Source organism: Brassica oleracea, chromosome C6 (assembly GCF_000695525.1).
Source record: "Brassica oleracea var. oleracea cultivar TO1000 chromosome C6, BOL, whole genome shotgun sequence".
NCBI lineage: Eukaryota > Viridiplantae > Streptophyta > Magnoliopsida > Brassicales > Brassicaceae > Brassica > Brassica oleracea.
This window is the reverse complement of record NC_027753.1, coordinates 38,998,369-39,019,595: the sequence shown is the minus strand read 5'-3', so window position 1 is coordinate 39,019,595 and position 21,227 is coordinate 38,998,369. Positions and strand designations below refer to the sequence as shown.

Below are 21,227 nucleotides of genomic sequence, written 5' to 3'. Positions count from 1 at the left end.
AAAATATTGAATTTTGGTAAATGCTTTATATACTTAAGCCTATAATCTTCATATAGGCCTTAAATTAGTGGACGAACTATTATAAAATCGCTATTTTCTAGATAAATGTAGACAACAAAGGTTTCAAATCTTTTTGACTATCATAATATATTGCATGAGACGACAACTATGCATTAAAACAATATTGTTATGTTTTTTGAATTTTTCTCAAAATCTATCTGTTAACCCCTACGAAAATATTGAGTTTTACGTTAAACGCTCTAAATAATGTAAAATAAAAGAAGCAGAAATGCGTAGACTCTTTATAAAATATATTGTAATAGTCTCTTGGATGAATGGAATAAGTCTTATATCATCTTTTCAAGAGTCACAATGATAGTACATATAAATAACAGCACGAGCTAGAAAATAAGGCGGTTGATTTAACTGACCAAATTCTCAACAGAGCTCAACCGTTGAATCAAGCCCGTTCTGGCATTCATCCATGAGAGCCACGTTCAACATCTCGGTACAGAATTGATCATCAGGTTTCAACCACAAGGCCTGAAGATTTGGAAAAGAAACATAGCACATGATTAAAAAAAGGAAGAAGGTTTAAAATATTACGGACATCACGAGAAGTTTGCAATACCTTGTGATAATGAGAGATAGCAGCTGAGAAATTCCCCTGGAAAAGATTAAGATGAAAGTGGGAAAATTACAACTGTTTGCTTTAGAAAAGTATGACTGGTGTTTAAAGAACAGCCGAATACCTGCAAATGGTAAGTGTACGCCAAGCCGGAATAAGTGCTTAAGCTTTTAGTTGATAGCGTAAGTGCTCTTTCATAGTAAGAGATAGCTTCACGGTACTTCCTGTTAATAAGAATTTATTTGCGAGCCAATAACCTCATTACATTTACAACACAATATTGCCAACATAAGAAGAAGATCATGGTAGTTGTGTTGGCACCACTATACCTTAGCTTCCTAAATGCATGAGCGAGGTTGACCACAGTTGGTTCCCAGATTTCAGTTAATACAGATGGTATATGGGCCAACGTCTTCTCAAACCACCTCACAGCTTTACCATACCTGCAATGTAGTGAAAATTGTTGACTCAGATTACAGGACTGATCATTTGAAAATGTCGGAGATAAGCAGAATGTAAAGAGTATGGAACGCACTCTTTCATATGATATGAAACAACTCCGAGTTCATTATAAACAAGTGGATCTGAAGGGCATATTGCCTTTGCTTGCATGAAAAACTGGACCAAGAGTAGAGATCAATCAAAGACAAATAATATATTAGCAAAAAAACGATAAGTGATAAAATTTGAATAAACCAAACAGCTTGTTGTAACTTGTTACCTGGTCCGCAAGCTTGTAGCTGTGAGTTCGCATATACTCCATTCCAATGTACAGAGTTGGCAAATGACACCTGGAACAAGATAAGATCAAGATTTAACCTGTCACAGACAATTCGTAACGTAATACGAAGACTTCCACAATGCTTCAGGCTGAGAATGACTCATTGTGGACATTACTAATTATGAAGAAAGGAAGAGTAACTTGATTACCCTGGAAATAGCCTAGCTGCAGTTCGATAGGCAGACATGGCTTGATCACCCTCCTCTTGTGCGGCAAAGGAATTACCAAAGCCTATCCAAGCTGGTGAGAATGAGCCATCTATATTCGTCGCTTTGCTGCAAGACCATATTAGAAAAAAATGGATCACCAGGTCAGACGAGTACTATTGCACCTACCTACTAGAGTTGATCAAGCCAGCATAATTACCTAAAGTACCGCCGAGCTTCAGCATACTTTTTGATACAATAGTAGTAACAACCCACCGCAAACCATGACAGAGCCCTACAAGGTTATGAGTGATTATTTACACCATAAAGCATCAAACAAAAGAGTCTTGTTTGATTACATATTAACTCATGAAAATGACGCTCAAACACCAAATTGTAAAAACATTTTCAACCAGGTCAAGTACAGGAGACTATTCTCAATCGAAAAAATACAAAGAAGAAATCATGCTCTTAAAGTTTATTCATGTCCTTGATAAGCTGAGCAAAAAAAAAAACAGGTTATAATATTTTAGCTGGGATTGAAATAAAAACAGAAGACATATATGCTAATTGACATGCTCACACACAGCCACAAAACAAGAAATAAAATTTATACTCACTTCGAAGGGTAGTCTTTTACCAAATTGCACGCCATTAGATAGAGCTCATTTGAATTACCAAGCTCCATGGCAGCGGCCAAATGTACCAAGGTACACTTTAGATGAAACGGATCTTTCTCAAGAAGTCTGTCAAATTAGACCAAACAAATCCAAGTTACCATTCAGGCTTCATATTGCTCAAAATTTAGTATCATTAGTAATATACAACTTACCCAGAGGTTAGTTCGAAACACTTCTGATACTGACAGCATTGATGGTAGTACTCAGCTTTACAGGCCAACAGATCAGTGTTATTGACCAGTGTACTGATCATAGATGAGCCAGACACACTACCACTAATTTCGTTCTCAAGTTTCTTGAACCTAGCTTCTACAGTGCTCTCTTTGTCATACTGGAAATGAAGAACTAATCAGTACTTAGAAACTAAATGATGCTTGCAAAACGAAATCAGCAGAATAGAAAATCAACATGCAACTTCCAAACACTTTACTGCATAATAAATTTTACCTTCTTTATCAAGCATGAATAGAAAGAAGAGAGCCATCCGTCTTCTGGACTAAATTGAAGCGAGGAAAGCAGATTTGATTCTGAAATTAATGAAAAAAATAACGTGGCAGTCACCTTTTAGTATGTAAACAACTGCGCCAGGGCACAAATAAGACATTTAAATAAAGAACAAATAAAAACTTGAAGTATCATAAACCCACCTTCTTCAGATGTGAGCATATGACTTTCAATAAGGCATTCCAACGCCTGAAAAGATAGGTTACAGAGACCACATCATGTAACATTATCTTTTAATTAATAGAGAAAGTACTTTAGTTTTTTTTTACTACTTTATACAGTAATGAGAGAATTTATCCTCCAAAATTAGCTCCGAAACTTTTCATGATAACAACACATGCATCAATTGAATAAAGCACTAGAAGTACCTCATAGCACAGCGGATCAGCCTTGATAGCAGCTTTACACCTGCAATAACAACCGAAATTCATGAGCTAAATAGTGATAAAGCTCAAGATTCCTACACAACACTCAATCATAATCGATGGATCAGCCAAGATATACAACAAGTTCCCAATACTACATAAATGCAGTGTTCATGTCACATCATTAATTAACAAGATCAATCTCTTCCAGTGATCAAAATATAAATAACAGATGATCACTTGAACAAGAAAGACAGGTGAAAAAGCCTGAACTAACCATTGCCGAGCTTGTGAACGGTTTTGTAAAGCTCCATAAGCTTTTCCTCTTAAAAAGCATATTGCAGATGATATCTGCAAACACACATACATCAGTTAAGCTACTTACATAACCTTCATTTTCCAACAATTGAGCTGAAAAAAGGGTTAAATAAAAACTTACATTAATCTCACGGTCCTCTCCATCTTTATCAAAATAAATCAAGTTACCATCTTTAGCGTCATACACATTACCATCTTCATCAACCTTGGCATCACCAAGCATCAATAAACACTGATCCCATTCCTTCAATTCCTCCTGAGAAAAAAAAACTATGAAACCCTAAAACCTATTGACTTTCAATTGAGGACAAAATTGGGGGATTACGAGGCACTTGGCGGCGAGGTAACGGAACCGAAGATCGCGGAGGACGATCTTAGAGGCGTTGAGGAGGTGAAACGCGCGACGGTGGTTGCGGCCGAGGAAGAGAGCTTGAGCTTGCATGTAGATGTCCGCCGGGTCGTTGGTGAGAGCGGCTACTTTATCGGCGAAGAAGATGGCGGAGGAGTATAAGTGCTTGCTGACGCAGTCGCGAACCACGCCTCGGATCTTCTCGATTTCTTCTTCTCTCATTGTTAATTGGGAAAGTTTTGCGCTTTTACTCACTCTCTGTCTACAGTCGAACGCCGTTTGCGCGAGGGAGGCGGGACGAAGATAGATCCTCGGCGGGAGAGTTTTTGGGCTTTGAGGCCCATTACGTTTAAGCTTGGCCTGGCATAATTATAGGGTTTGAAGGCTCTTTAACATATTCCAGATATGGGCCTTAGACCCATTGATATACGTTTGTGATATTTCGTTGCTTGGAAGATAGTCGTATGTATCGGTCATGGACTCATTGTTCTAAAAAACCGGTATAAACTCCGCCTAGACCCCCTCTCAACCGGAATGACTTTCATAAACTCTAATGTAAATAGGTAAAAATTAGTTTAAACCATTCTAAATTGGTTTAAACTGTTTAGATAGGCTTAAATAAGTTTAAATCAATCTAAATTTGTTAAATTAAATAGTAATATTACTACAAATTCACAAAGTTGCCTAATTTTTTATATTTTGTATATCTGATTTATATAAAAATAACTATAACTAAAAAATGTATAAACTAAATCAATAATTTTTCAATTCTTAATCAAGGTTTACACTCTAAATAACTTACGTAGTCATTAGTCTTCTACAAAAATGTCTAGTTATATCACTTGGAAATTTTGACATTCCCTCCATTTTATCAACGAACCTATTACAAAAATACGAAGACAATTAGGCCATTATCATGATGAACCTTCAATGCAATTTATTCTAACACGATGTCGTTTAATCGAATCCTGGTATTAAAACCAAATTGATCCGAATACACTCAGTCGCCGCCGGGAAATGAGGAACCATCTCTATCAATCGCAATCTTCATAAAGCCATCACTTTGATCCCTCCGATTCATGGATGAAGACGGAGGTAAACGTCACCGTTTCAAAACGATCAAGGAGTAAACTCGATTGGATAAGCAGCTTACCAGACTGCTTGCTATGTCAGATCCTCTCGAATCTCCCGACGCAGGACGCCGTCAAGACCAGTACCCTATCCACCAGATGGAGAAGCCTCTGGAAACACGTACCTTCTCTGGAAACACGTACCTTCTCTAGACTTGGGGATGTCGGGAGAAGGAAGGAGTTAATATTTTGTTCCAACCTCAGTGTTTCCTATCATCTCTCGAGTATGTTAAGATAGAGAGGCCGTTGAAAGGGGAGGCGATGGAGATGAGGCTAGTGAGCTACTTACTTGAGAACTCGAAAATCCTCAAGAAACTTACATTAGTCTTGGATGTTTCCATAAAGACAGAAGAATCTGCCGTTCTCAAAAAACTCCTTATCATTCCAAGACTCTCTACATCATGCCAAGTTGTTGTTCTCTGACATGATCATCACCATTAAGCAGACAAGTTTCTTCGAGTACTTAGCTAATATTTGAAATTTTTTTGGGTTTTTTTCTTAGTTTATGATGAAACTGAAGTAGTTGTCCAGATATGGCTTAGTGATTCGTCCTTCTTTTTGCTGACATTAATAATATGAAAAACATAGGGGGAGGGATGAAGAAAACTATAAATTTGGGGGACTAAAACAGTACAGACTAAGTAGGTAAAATAAAAAGAAAATAAACTTGCACGATCAAAAACCTGCACAGCCCATTATAAATCCAGCAGTGTAAATATACAGTATATGGAAGACATTACGTAGCGTGTTTAACCATGAAGTTGTTCTTAGAACTCTACTCAAACTTTTTGTACAAATACAATCAGAGCCGGTCCTAGATATTTAAAGGCTGCAAGCAAAAAATCTTTTTTTGGCCTATTTGCATATATTTTTATAGAAAAAAGTTTTAAAAATGCACATTTGACACTCGAACCCATGTTACTTAAAAAAGAGGAGAAAGTAATTTGCCACTACAACAAATGAATTATTCGTAATTATGTGGCCGAATAATACTATAAAATTTGCGGCTGGAAGCCATTGCTTGGTTGGCGTGGCCTCAAGGCCGGCACTGAATACAATCCGAACTAAACCGAATAGATTTCAAATACATAATTGGAAACAATACTCGAGAAGTTTATAACACATCATCAACTCAATACTATATTGTTTGATTGATAATAGCATGATCAGGTCGCTCATGTTTAAATAGTTTTTTTGACATGAAAAATCATTATATTACTCAAATTTGAAATTGTTCATATTTAAATAGTTTGTGATGTTAATCTATTAAAAAGATATAAACATTTAATTAATATGTTTTTTCGTTAAAATATAAATTCCAAATTTTAAATCTTCCAATTAAAAGCGAAAATTTAATGATTAATCATTACATTACAACAAATTTTTAGAACTTAAAATGATAAACATCTTATTTTGATAGTTAGAGAACTTTTTCGCAAACTTAACTGCAAGAAAAAAAACCCGTAGCAATATATGAATTTTAACAAAAATAGCTATTTGATTAAATTTTAATATCGAAAACGAATTAGGCGACTCATATCTCAACAAATTTCAACATGGGTTTTCAATGTTCAAAAAAAAATTATGGGTTTTCAAAAGTACTTAAGAGTCTTTTTTATTTCTTCTTAAATGACAAATTTACCAATGAAAATGCTCTTAGAACTTAGAAATTAATGATAAAGAAATAGTAGTGTGACACATATGTATATCTTATATACACATATTAAGTAAAGATTAATGATATATTAAGTAAAATCTAATGAAATCTTATAAACATAGTAATGTGACTCATGTGCATATCTCATATACACATATTAAGTAAACAATCATTTTTTTAATTATAAATCTTAATTACTTACAAAGTAAGCAATTTTCTAAGAATCTCAGCTATAGTAGTTTAAGAAATTCAATTATTCTAAATAAATATTTTCTTAAAATTTAAGATTTATTTCCATTAATTAGTCAAGAATGCATACAAATCTAAAATGTCCACGCTAGAAAATTACTCCATTTGTATTTCATAAGGTATACTTTTATGGATTTTTTTTATATATAAAAAGATGTTTATTCATAAAGTCATATTTGTATAAATAATTTCATAATATCTTTAAAGTTTAAATCAATATTAATTAAATAAGCTTAATTATTTACAAAAGATATTTTGCAAAGTAATTACTTTAAATTAAAAAAATGGAATAAATAACATGTACATTTATTTATAAAAGCAAAAGAAAAAATCTATTAAAAGTTATCTTCTAAAAATGAAAAATACATTTTTAAAAGCGGAAAATGTATTATACTAGATTTTGAACCGTAAAAGTTACAAAATTTCGCGCGAAACACAGATCAGCCCCACTAGTATATATATGTGTATTTTGGTAAACAAAATTTCATCTGCTCATAAATTTGGAAACGTGAAGATAAAAATCCACCACAACCGATCTCACCTCTATAGCCAATCTTTAGAAGCCCCCCTTACTTGATATCCTCACCTTTTCTAGATGTTTACATTCATGGATACAGCCGTAGTGAAACGTGCTCGTTACACTAGCCCGCCTGGTGATGTTGATCGACTAAGCAGTTTGCCAGATTGCTTGATATTCCATGTACTCTTAAATCTTCCGACCAAAGATGTGGTTCAGACCAGTCTCTTATCCCCCAGATGGATAAATCTCTGGAAACACGTACCTGGTCTGGACTTAGACACCGAAGATTTCAAAGAACTCGACACCTTCGTGACTGTTGTCGATAGCTTTCTTGAACGTAACCGCGGTTCGTCCGTACATCATTTTAAGCTAGCGTACGACTCCCCTGTCGTTGTGGAGCCTAACACTGGTCTTGTCAAGCGCTGGCTTGACGCTGCTGCTAAGCTGAAAGTTAAACATCTCAATGTTTCGGACAATTCATCACAGAGTTGGGACCTCGTGATGTCTCCAACGGTTTACACCTGTAGCAGCTTGGTATCCTTAAGGCTCGTGGGGCTAACCTTACCTAATACCGAGCGTGTTTCATTACCTTCTCTCAAAGCTATGGTTTTACTCCTCGTTGAGTTTACCAACAAATGGGCATTAGAGAATTTAATCTCAAAATGCCCAGTTCTTGAAAACTTTTGTATTGAGAGATGCTACGGTGATGGAAAATCGATTTTACGTGTGCATTCTAAGTCTCTGTTGACCTTCATGCATGATGCGGGTAATAACGAGGATTATGATGAAGATCGTATAGTTGAAATTGATGCTCCCATGCTTAAGTATTTGAGGATCAGTGATGCTCGAACTACAAGTTTCATAATAAAGAGTCCACCTTCCATTGTAGATGCGGATATAGATACTGTGTTTAACTTAATTTCTGGAAGGAGACTAGGAGTTGCAAATGAAGTACAAAAGAGAGAGATGGTTCGTGATTTTCTCGTTAGGATCTCTAAGGTGAAAGATCTGACCATCGCCTCCTCTACTCTCGAGGTAACGTATATATGTTTAAGACCTTATATATTTGAATGCTGAAAACTTAAAACCAATTATCTATAAATAAATCATTTTTTTATATATTAGTTAATTATTCTCTAACTACCAATATATTAGTACTAAGAGCATCTTTAACGAAAGGATGTTAATGAGTTCTGGGGAATAAAAAAAATCAAAAATGTATAAAGTGGAGGAGAGAGGCAAGACACGGGTTGCTCATTTAGAATTTTTAGACACTCTCTATGTACCCATTTAATCATGTGCAGTTTATAAGTGGTTCAGTTTTAGGAAATTAAATAAAAATTTAATTATTTACTAAAACTATATTAAAACAAAATTATTCCGTGGCTAAGGAACTCATTATGAGAACACTACCGTTAAAGGTGCTCTTAGAACACTCTCGTTGAAAGCTTCTCAATGGAATTCTACACAATAAACAAATGAAAAAAATTACAAAAAAAAAGAGAAAGAGTGCAGAAAAATAGGAAGGGTATCTCATTTGAAATATTTAAAAGGTTTTTTGAGAAATCCATCACACATGTCATCATAAAATTTAACAAAATAGTTAACTTGCTGTTGTTGTTGTAGGTCATATATGACTACTCAAGATACGTACAACTACCGGTGTTTCCTAACCTGTTTTTACTGCGTGTCACGTTCGATAGCTACATGTGGGAGATGCTGCCAGTCTTTCTTGAAGTATGTCCGAATCTGAAACATCTTGTCATGGTGAGGATTATCTAACAAACACTGAACTTGATATATAGCTTAAAATGGTGAGAGTATCTTATTTCAAACTAGTGTGTTCTTTTACTTTGGTTGTATTGTACGTGCAGGGAACTTCTGAAAATCCCAAGATGGTGGGAATTACTGTTATTGCCAGACCTTGGAATCTGTTATCATCTCTAGAGCATGTTGACATAGAAAGGTCATTGACAGGGGAGGCGTTGGAGATGGCACTAGTGGGTTATTTTCTTGAGAGCTCACCAAACCTCAAGACACTATCATTAAGCTTGGATGATTCGCTAAAGAAAGGAGAATCTGCCTACAAGCTAACATTAAGTTTGGATGATGCCCCAAAGAAAGAAGAATCTGACATCTTCATAGAACTCCTTAACTTTCGGAGACTCTCAAGCTCATGCAAAATTATTGTTGTCTGATCGATGATCCTCATAGTCATCACCAGTGGACATATAAGTTTGTCTTTGATATGATCTATTTGTTGCTTTTTTAGTTTATTATGACATTGGAGTGTTGAAGTTGGTGTAAGATAATAGTATTTATCATATTTATGAGTAAAATAAGTATTGCTTTATCGTAGCTAAAGGCATGCTTTGGAAGCGATGTTTTGTGCATCCTTCTTTTGTCTAGCATGGCCTTATATATATATATTTGTACAAAACAAAAATTTGATACCCATATATATATAATAAACAATTGTTTTAAAAATTTTAAAAAAATACATTTCTGGAAGCACACTTACCTCCAAAAAATCACTTTTATTAGACCTCCAAAAACACTAAACCTTACCGTGAAGAGCGGTATAGAGAAGCTGGTTCCATGGATGGGACTCAAAAAAGGCACCAATGGCTACAGTCATTTAAGCTACGGCCTCCACCGGCGTATATTCAAAGCCAAAGGGGAGGGAATTAGGGTTTTGTCTAGATTTTCTATTTAAGAAATCGTAAAACTATTTTATAGGACAGTTTTTGATATTTTAATATACAAAACAAATATATTTTAGTTTTTTATTCTTCATCGAACTAAATTTATTAAAATTGAAAGTTGATCCCAATTATCAAATCTCTTAGGTAAAATTCCTATCAAATTAGTCAGCTGACTACTTCTTTTTATATGATTAAAAAAGGAAATTAGAAATTTTACTAATTCATTAATTGTATTAACATACATAGTCATAGTCTGATAGTTCACGTGGTTTATCATATAATTTTTAAAATATATTCAAATAGTATGATGAGTATTTTTTTTTGAAGAGGCTTTCAATGATGAGTATTAATGGATAACAAACAATATAGCATGATGTCATTTCTCAATTGAACGTAATTTAACATTGGCTATGTTTCTTCTATAAATTAACAATTAATGAGGTTGAATTTATTAGCATTTAGCAGAGTTCGTGTTTAACATTAAGTGTAAAAAAAAGATGTAGCATGTTAGAACTCCAAAGCAAAAGCCCTTCTTTTATGGTTAAAGACGTCCGTTGGAGATGGTTGTTGTATCTCTGTTGCTTCTTTCCCACTAGCAGATCCAGTAAAAGCTTCTCGCAGTAAACAAGACTACCTCATAACAAATCAGACGTCTCTCGTCCCCTCCATCAATATCAAAGCAAACAAACACAAGAAGAAAGTTAAAACAAGCAAAAGAATCAAACGAAACAATCTAAGTTACAAAAAAAAAAGAGTACGAAACAATCTAGGCACAAAACAAGAAAACAAAAAAAAAAGATTTTTAGGAAAAAAACGAGAGGGAAAACTGCAAAAACTAGATTGGTAATGAAAAACTAAGTGACCATGAGTGTCAACCAAACTGCAAAAACAGGATGTTATGTTCTATTTTCTTTCACAAATTACACATAAATTTTCATTACCAATCAAGCAATACAGATTTTACCCTCAAAACAAAAAAAAAACTTGAAAATACGAAGAAGAGGAAAATTACTTTATCCAGATTGATTAGGAGAACTAAATGATCAAAAATGTAAAGACAAAAAAACATATACAATCTCTAACAATCAATTAATGACAGGATGTAATGTTTAATTTATTTTCACAAATTACACATTAAATTTTCATTATCAATCAAATAATATAGAATTTTCCTCCTAAATATTTTGAAAGTTTTTTTTCTTAAAAAATGTTTTGACAAAAAAAATCAGTTTATGAGTTAGTAGTAAAGAGAAGATCATACCTTGCAAAACTCAGTGTCGTCAGATGGAGAAAAACGACGGTGATGACGACGTCAATGACTTGGCGAGACAAAATGGATAGATCCAATTTTATCAGTGATCCCGTATTGGCAACCTACGCATGAAATCTTATCATCACGTTTTTAACAATAATAGAAAAAATCAGACAGTAGTTCAAAAAAAAAAGAAGAAGTAAGAATCAGACTTTGAAAGGCTCACCTCGTCTACCTGAAAATGGAATCCACTGCTTCGCATAGGAACCCAACCCACCGAATCTAGAAGAAAGCAGAGCAGGCCTAGCATACACGAGTACCCGTCGGTACGAAATCGAGACTGAATCCACCACCACCTCACACAACAAAACCGGAACCGGACCTCAAGCGGGAGACCACCAGACCACTTAACTAGAACATCTCTCACTCTCACAGGAGAGTTTACGCGACAAGTCGTTTCTTTCGTTCTCTCTCTAACGTGTTCTCTCATTGTGGTTGTTGTTGTTGTTGGACTATTGCCTTATGTGCACCAAACTATATATAGAAAGTAACTGATTCGTGCGATACTACCAATTTCCCTTTTTTTGCTTTCTTTTCTTTTTATTTATTTATTAAAATAAAATAAATAGTAAATTCAAATATCAAATATACCTGTTGCCTCACACAACCCAATAACTACTAACTGTTTGAAAAATATAATTTTTTTTTTTGCTTTGAATGGACCAAGATAATTTATTGTTTTTATTTTATTTTTGAAACACTTCAATATGGAACAAAAATGTTGGTATATCTATATTTTTAAAATTGAAGTACATTTTGGTATTGTTTGGAAACATGAATTGTAGTATAAAAAATAATATTTGAAAACATGAAAAGCGGTATAAAAAAAAGAAGCACATTGTCTTTTTAGTAATTTCATTAATATAATTACATTAATTATATTTTCATATCTCATTCAGTTTAATAATTTTATTAATTATATTACCCTAACAATACATCACATCCTTAATTATATTACCATAATAATATTAGTGTAGATTTTTATTTATCAGTTAATCAACATTAACTTTGTGCAAATTATAAAATCAAAATTGTAAAATAACTGGGTTTTGCATATGGTTAAACGTTCGGTTTAGTTTGTTTTACTAAAACTTTTTTAATTTTAGTTTCAATCTGTGGAAAATTACGTAGCAAAAAACATAATTCAAAGACATGTTTTGTGAATAAAATAATAACTTAAATTAAAATAATAAAAAATGTATTACATTTATTGTCACTTAATTTTTCACTTCATATAATTATTTTACTAAATAAAAAACTCTTTTTATTTCACTTAATTTAGCCAAATACATAGAAATAGTCATTTTTATTAGTTTATAAAATCAGTTAGGCATGAACATTGACTATCTATTTAGGTACGAGATGTTTTTTTGGGTATCATTTTTTTTTGTTTTGAAATAGGTCCACTTAAATATTACTCCCTCTGTTTTTATTTGTAAGTAGTTTTAGTTAAAAGTGTGAATGTTAAAAAAACTTTTACTTTTGAAAAATAGCATTTAATACATAAATTCAACTAATAATAAAAATGTATGAATTATTTGATTGGTCACACAACATGTAATAAATGTAAAAGGTGCTTTGGATTATGTAAACATCTTACTTGTGAAACAAACATTTTTTGCTAAAACTACTTACATATCAAACCAGAGGAGTATAAATTTATGTGTGAGTTTTGAGTTGGGGACTTGGGTCCTTTTAATTCTGGATAAGTTCGGTTTTGATGCTATAGAAACCTAAAAATATCTAAATAACAAATGTATCTGAAACGGGTTCAAATATTTGTACCAAAAATAATTATATCACCCGATTCGGTCCGGATCTTTTGAATACAATTAGTTATATTATGTCATCTAAAATATATAACACTAACTATGAAAAACAAATGTCAATGTATAAAAATGTAATAATCAATATCCGTGAAACCGCACGGGTGTTGTCGTTAAATTCCTTGTTTGAATATGGGCCCAGCTAACTTTAGCCCAATTCTCTTTAAGGTCCAACTCCATGTCCAGCTCCCAATCCTGCACAAAGATGAAGCATTAAGTTATTTCCAATATAAATGTATTTTAAATTTTATGAAACATATTTTATAAACACCAAATAATATAATAGAACCAATATAAATGTCAAATTAAAAGAAATAACTGATTTCGAATTTCAAAAATTAATTGTTGTAGAATTTAAAAAAATTAATTAATGTTGAATTTCAAAAATTAATTAATATACATACACCAAATTAAGTATTTTCTTAATTTTTTTAAAAATATATCTCTAAATAGAAAATTATATAAAAAGTTTGTATTAATAATTTGATAAATTAATTATAGTCTCAAAAATATTACTTTACAGGATTTTAACATAAAAACAGTTATGTAGCGTGTTGACATAATTCGTACTAACGATATTGTATAGAATATAAGTCATGCAGTTGCTCTTAGAACGCTACTCATAAAATTTATATATCTCATATACACATATTAAGTAAAAATTAATAATATATTAAGTAAAAATTAATAAAATATTAAGTAAAAATTAATGATATATTATAAATATAGTGTCTCATATGTATATCTCATATACACATATTAAGAAACAAATCAATGTTTTATTATAAATATGTATTACTTACAAAGTAAACAATTTTCTAAGAATCTCAGCTATAGTATTTTAAGAAATTTATTTTTTCTAAATAAATAATTCTTAAAATTGAAGATTTGATACCATTAAATAGTCAAGAATGCATACAAATCTAAAATTACTATTTTTATAAGGTTAAATCTCTCTTTCTCTCTCTCTCTCTCTCTATATATATATATATATTTATATATTTATATATATATATAAGATGTTTGTTCATAAAGTCATATTTTTATAAATAAATTCAAAATATTTCTAAAGTTTGAACTAATATTAATTTAATAAAATTAATAATTTTCACTGACTCTAAATGAATACAATTGTATAAAAAACAAGTATATTTATCTATAGAAAGAGAAGAAAAATCCGTTAAAAATTATTTTTTAGAAACGAAAAATTTATTTATAAAATGAAAGAGTATTATACTAGATTTTGAACCGCAAAGAATACAAAATTTCGCGGGAAAAAAAGATCACCCACTAGTATATCTATGTGTATTTCGGTAAAGAAGATTTCATCATCTCATAAATTAGAAACGTGTAGAGATAAAAATCCACCACAATCTATCTCGCCTCTATAGCCAATCTTTTAAAACCCTTACTTTTTATTCTCCTCTCCTTTTTGATTCGATGCTTACGTTCATGGATGCAGCCAGAGTGAAACCTGCTCTTTCTACCAACCCACCGAGCGAAGTTGATCGGCTAAGCAGTTTGCCAGATTGCTTGATATTCCAGATATTCTTAAATCTTATGACCAAAGATGTGGTTCAGACTAGTGCGTTGTCCACCAGATGGACAACTCTCTGGAAAGACGTACATGGTCTGGATTTGGACACCGAGTATTTCAATATACACGAAGCATTCGTGAGTTGTGTCGATAACTTTCTTGAACGCAACCGTGGTTCGTCCATACATCTGTTTAAGGTAACATACGATTCTTCTAATAAGCCTGATCTTGTCAATCGCTGGGTCGACACTGCTGTTAGGCTTAAAGTTGAACATCTCGATGTTTCGGACATTTTATCTGCTCAGGATATCATGATGAATCCAACAGTTTAAACTTGTAGTAGTTTGGTGTCCCTAAGGCTCGTGGGAATGAGCTTACCTAGTCCCGAGCGTGTTTCATTACCTTCTCTCAAAGATATTGTTTTAATCCTCGTTGAGTATACCAACCGATGGGCACTAGAGAAGTTAATCTCACAATGCCCAGTTCTTGAAAACGTTAGTATTGATAGAATTTACGGTGATGGAATGCCCATTTTACGTGTGCGTTCCCAGTCTCTATTGAGCTTCATGCATTATTGGGATAAGAATGATGATTATGAGAAAGATCGTATAGTTGAAATTGATGCTCCCATGCTTAAGTGTCTGAGGATCAGTGATGGTGGAACTGCGAGTTTCATTATAAAGAATCAGCCTTCCCTTGTAGAAGCTGATATAGATACTGTGTTTAGTTTGACAACTGAAATGTTGCTACAAGTTGCAAATGAAATACAAAAGAGAGATATGGTTCGTGATTTTCTCGTTGGGATCTCTAAGGTGAAAGATCTGACCATCGCCTCCTCTACTCTCGAGGTACCTATATTTCTTGATTTCCAACTTTAAACCAATTATATATTTCTCTCAAAATGTATGTTTTTGAATTTTCACATATATTAAAAACATCTTAAATTTTAACTTTAAATATTATTTTTTGTTATTAACTATTTGTCACAACTTTTAATCAATCAAAATTCAATAAACAAAATTATATTTCTTCAAAATTTACAATGTATTCTTATTTTTTTATTTTTTTATTTTTTTTGACACATTCATTCATTGCAAATAAAATTTTAGCCAGAGTTAGTTGCGGCCATTAATACAAGTTCAGAAGATAACTTCTTCTTTGCCAAGTCATCTGCTTCCCTATTACTCTCACGAGAGATCCAGGAAAAAGAGATGAAATCAAAAGAAAAGCTAACGGACTTGATATCCGCTACAATACCGTAAAGTTCCGCAAAGGATTGATCAGAGGTCAACGCCTTGATAAGTTGGGCACAATCAGACTCACACCTGAGCCTTGGGAGACCAAGGTCCCGACATCTCAGAATGGCTTCTCTTAGAGCTAGTCCTTCAGCTACAAGAGGAGGCTCCGAGAAAGACGAGCTTCTGTTCCGCGATCTGATGATCCATCCAAGCCCCGCCACTTTGTTGGCTTCATTCCAAGCTGCATCCGATCTTACTACCACACAGTCTTCCTGGGGTGTCGCTCTTGGCTTCGGGAGAGTCTTCTTCGTTGGAGTCAGCTCTTGACTTTGGTTCCATTCCCGGGCAGCAGAAGTGGCCACCGAGATCACGTCCCTGACTGAGAATCCTTTGTCGTTAAACATCAGGCTATTTCTTGCCTTCCAAAGTTGCCATAGAATCCATGGCGCTATCGACCCCGCTGTGAGTCCTGTTGGTGGGAGAGCTTGGCGAGCTACAAGATTGTTCCACTCACTCTGCAATTTAGCTGTTCCACTGTATTCAATACTTGGCCATACCGGTACCAAATTCCAGACCTGTTTGGCAAAAGAGCACTGCAAGAACAGATGGTCAATAGTTTCAGGTAGTCCACAGATTTTACATCTTCCGTCTACATTGATCTGTCTTGCTCTTAAGATCTCGCCAACCGGCAAGGCTCTGTGAAAAATCTTCCAGATGAAAAGCTTGATTTTAGGTGCAGTATGGAGGTTCCAGACACACTTTCTCCAGTTGAAATCCAAGATTCCTTGGGGGATTTGTGTAAAATCGGTGTGCTTTGGTATTGCAACAGCATATCCAGTTTTGGTGGTGTATTCTCCGGTTACAGAATGTACCCACATTAGCTTGTCCGGAGCTCCTGTCAAACTTGGTTTTAGCATTCTGATCTTGTGTTCCTCAAAGGGTAGAATTTGTCTGATCAGCTCTAGATTCCACTAGTTCTTTCCAGGTAAGAACAGCTCTGCCACAGTGGTGTTAACGAGCGCTTCAGGGGCCGGTCCCATAGGTCTCTCTTGAGCTGTGAGGCTGAGCCACGGGGAATCCCAGATGTTCAAACTTTCACCATTACCCACAGCCCATCCAGTATTCTCAGCAATTAAGTCACGACCGGCCATGATACCTCTCCAGCCATGAGAACAAGAGCTACTTACAGCGCAGGTAAGGAAGTCTCCGTTTGGACAATATTTTCCCAACAAGGTTCTGCCTAATAGATTCGTCGGGTTGCGCAAGAGTCTCCAACTGAGCTTAGTGAGGAAAGCATCGTTGATACTCTGAATATCACGAAAATCTAAGCCTCCTTGATCTTTCGGCATGGTCATCTTCGTCCATGAAATCCAGGCCATCATGTTTCTACCATCACTCTTGCCCCACCAGAAGCCGGTCAATGCTGATTGTATTCTTTTACAAAGCGAAACCGGGAGCTGAAAGCACGTCATTGCAAATGACGGGATCGGAGTGAGAACACTCTTTAGCATCGTTATTTCCCTGGATGTAGACAGGTATCTATTGGACCATCCCGCTGTCTTCTGTTGTATTCTGTCGATGATAGAGGAGAACAAATCTCGTTTCTTCCTTCCAAACAGCTCCGATAAACCGAGATACTTCCCGGAACCTCCCTCCTTTTGAATTCCCAGGGTATCTTTGACGGTAGTTCTCAGCGACATAGGAGTCCTCCGCGAGAAAGTAACAGCAGACTTCTCGGTGTTTATCGATTGACCGGATGCTTCTTCATATGCTTTTAGTACCATCATTCGAGCTTCACTACTATCCTTACTTGCTCATAAAAAGAACATAGTATCGTCGGCAAAGAGGAGGTGATTTAGTCGAGGACTCCCTCGAGCTATACTGATTCCTTTTAGAGAACCCTCCTCTTGTGCCCTGTTACATAGACCCGAGAGAACCTCACCACACAATATGAATAAGTAAGGTGAGAGTGGGTCTCCTTGACGGATTCCCCTACTCGGTGTGACTTTTCCTCTAGGCGAACCGTTGATGAGGAATGAGTATGTAACAGTGGATACACATTGCATCACTAATCCCACCCATTTCTCATGAAAGCCTAATCTTAGCAGCACACATTTGATGAAGTCCCATTCCAATCTATCGTAAGCTTTGCTCATGTCGGTTTTCACGGCCATAGAGCAACGTTTCTCGGCATCTGATGATTTAAGGTAGTGGAGAACCTCATGGGTGATAAGGACATTGTCCGAGATGGCACAACCCGGTACGAAGGCCGATTGGTTTTCAGAAATAATTCCTGATAACAGGGGCTGGAGCCTTTTCGTCATAATCTTCGAGATGATCTTGTAATAGACATTTCACAGCGCGATGGGTCTGTATTCCGCCACTCTCTGAGGGCTTTGCACAATGTATTCTTATTAAACTAACAAAAAATACTCTGAAAGTTGTACAAAAAATATCGGTAGTTGTACAAAAAAAGTATATTTCTCAAAAAAAAGAAGTTTTTGAAACATTTTTTATTTAAAACATGGATCAACTCGAGAGAATGCTAGTTAATTATTCTCCAACTATCGATGTAATACTTCATTTATTAACACTAATACCTTTTTTGTTGATGTTGTTCTTGTAGGTCATATATGATTACGCAAGATATGTACAACTACCGGTATTTCGTAACCTATATACCTTGTGTGTCAGGTTCAACAGCTACATGTTGGAGATGTTGCCAGTATTTCTTGAAGTCTGTCCAAATCTAAAAACTCTTGTCGTGGTGAGGATTATCTAACAAACTCATGAACTTGTGAGTAAATTATTCTTAAACTTGTGTCTCGGTTGTATTGTACGTGCAGGGAACTAGTGAAAATTACCTCATGGTGGGAATTACTGTTATTGCGAGGCCTTGGAATCTGTTATCATCTCTAGAGCATGTTGACATAGAAAGGCCATTGAAAGGGGAGGCGTTGGAGATGGCACTAGTGGGTTTCTTACTGGAGAACTCACCAAACCTCAAGAAACTATCATTAAGTTTGCATGATTCCCTAAAGAAAGGAAAATCAGTCCACAAGCTAACATTAAGCTTGGATGATGCCCCAAAGAAAGAAGAATCTGACATCTTCATAGAACTCCTTAACTTTACGAGACGCTCTAGCTCATGCCAAATTATTGTACCATGATCCTCATAGTCATCACCAATGGACATATAAGTTTGTCTTTGATAACTATTTGTTGCTTCTTAGTTTATTATGACATTGGAGTGTTGAAGGTTGTATAATAATTATAGTATTTATCATATTTATGACTCAAATAAGTATTTGATTTATCGTGGCTAAAGGCATATATGCTTTGGAATTTGTGAAAATGGTTTTGTGCTTCATTCTTTTGTCTTGCATGGCTATATATTTTTTTTGTATTAAACAAAACAATTGGTACCAATATGATAAACAATTGTTGTAAAAATCACAAAAAGCATTTCTGGAAGCACATTTTTACCTCCAAAAATAACCTTTTTATTAGTGGGAATAATATATCATCAAGCTTCTGATTACATTTCAATTCGTTAAGAATAAGAAAATGAAAAAAACAAGAAAAAAAAATAAGAAGAATCTTTTGTTTGAAAGACTTAAATGATTGCGCGAGACTCTAAAATTAGGTGTCAAGTTATCTAAGAATGCAAAATGGTCTTATGCTAGAACTTTAATATTATATATTGGTTTTAAAAAACTAAGGCTTTGTCTAGGTTTTATATTTTTTGTCATTGTATTCATAAATCACGGTAATGTTTTCTATTTAAGAAACCGTTAAACTATTTTATAGGATAGTTTTTGATGTTTTAATAGACAAATATATATATTTTAAGCTTTTTATTATTCTTGATTGAACTAAATTTATTAAAATAGGAAGCTGATCTTAAGTAAGTATTGCAATTTTCAAACTAGAATTGCCAAATCTCTTAGGTAAAAAAATTATGACTATCGAATCAGTCATCTGATTATTTTTATGTAATTTTATATGGTTTTTGAAATTTTTAAATCATTTTTTTCAAAATCTAATATTAAGTTCTAATAATTCATTAATCGTATTATTATTCATAGTGTATATGATAGTTCACATTTTTTATCATATAATGTTATAAAATATATATGAATAGTTTGATGAGTAGTAATGGATAGCGTAATGCCATTGTTCGAAATCGTGGACGATATTGTAGAGATAATGGATAGCGTGATGCCATTGTTCGTAATCGTGGACGATATTGTAGAGAATATAAGCCCTGGAGTTGCTCTTAGAAGCTACTCAAAAAAATTATATATCTCATATACACATATTAAGTAAAACATAATAATATACTAAGTAAAAATTAATGAAATATTAAGTAAAAATTAATGATAAATTATAAATATAGTAATGTGATTCATATGTATATCTCATATACACATATTAAGAAACAAATCAATGTTTTATTATAAATATATAATTACTTACAAACTAAAGAATTTTCTAAGAATCTCAGATATTGCATTTTAAGAAATTAATTATTCTAAATAATTATTTTCTTAAAATTTAAGATTTGTTACCATTAATTAGTCAAGAATGCATACAACTCTAAATTGACTATTTTATAAGATAAAATATCTCAATATATATATATATATATAATATTTATATAAATAAATTCAAAACACCTTTAAAGTTTAAACCAATATTAATTTAATAAAATTAATGATTTTCACTAGATATATCGTAAAGTAATGACTCTCCATTAATAAAATTGTATGAAAATAGGTCCATTTATTTATAAAAGCAAAAGAAAAATATTTTAAAAGTTATCTTTTAGAAAGATAAAATTATTTTTAAAAATGAAAAAGTATTGAACCGCAAAGAATACAAAATTTTGCGGGAAACAAAGATCACCCACTAGTATATATATGTGTACTAGGTGTTTTTCTACACCATATGCGATTATCAAAGTATAAAACTAAACAGAATTTCTAAAATTTGTAGATATCAAAAGGAAACAAATGATATTACGATTTAAAATTTAAAATTTAAAATTTTAAAAAATATTGTTTAAATTTTGAAAATCTTGTTTAGTAAGAAAAATTGTATGGTTGTAAAAGCATACTTAAATAATATTTCAAAATTTGTAAAATATTCTATATTTCTATTCTTATATTATTTATTGACATATTTGAATTGATTTGATTCAAAGATGACATATGAATTATTACCATGTTTTGAAAAATTTACAAAAATTAGAAATGAATATTAAATGTAGTTGACCATGT

The 21,227-nt window shown here is 33.4% G+C and overlaps 2 protein-coding genes and 1 pseudogene across 2 annotated transcripts; 2 read left to right on the top strand and 1 right to left on the bottom strand.

The window, feature by feature from the left end:
• Window positions 1-281: 281 nt before the first annotated feature.
• LOC106298284 (anaphase-promoting complex subunit 6) lies at window positions 282-4,068 on the bottom strand. The gene is made up of 16 exons (XM_013734386.1): window positions 3,748-4,068; window positions 3,544-3,678; window positions 3,382-3,455; window positions 3,108-3,147; window positions 2,883-2,928; window positions 2,683-2,762; window positions 2,388-2,566; window positions 2,176-2,301; window positions 1,776-1,850; window positions 1,559-1,684; window positions 1,350-1,419; window positions 1,164-1,246; window positions 958-1,071; window positions 753-852; window positions 632-667; window positions 282-543 (listed from the first exon to the last, which is right to left on the bottom strand). The coding sequence occupies exons 1-16, from the start codon at window positions 3,991-3,993 to the stop codon at window positions 439-441; spliced, it is 1,635 nt and encodes a 544-aa protein (XP_013589840.1). The 5' UTR covers window positions 3,994-4,068; the 3' UTR covers window positions 282-438.
• A 3,260-nt stretch (window positions 4,069-7,328) lies between these two features.
• On the top strand, window positions 7,329-9,525 carry LOC106298184 (F-box/LRR-repeat protein 13-like). The gene is made up of 3 exons (XM_013734260.1): window positions 7,329-8,362; window positions 8,954-9,094; window positions 9,202-9,525. Exons 1-3 carry the CDS (start codon window positions 7,403-7,405, stop codon window positions 9,523-9,525), a joined length of 1,425 nt encoding a protein of 474 aa, XP_013589714.1. The 5' UTR covers window positions 7,329-7,402.
• Window positions 9,526-14,610: 5,085 nt separating this feature from the next.
• On the top strand, window positions 14,611-19,115 carry LOC106298183 (annotated as a pseudogene).
• The last annotated feature ends 2,112 nt before the right edge of the window (window positions 19,116-21,227 follow it).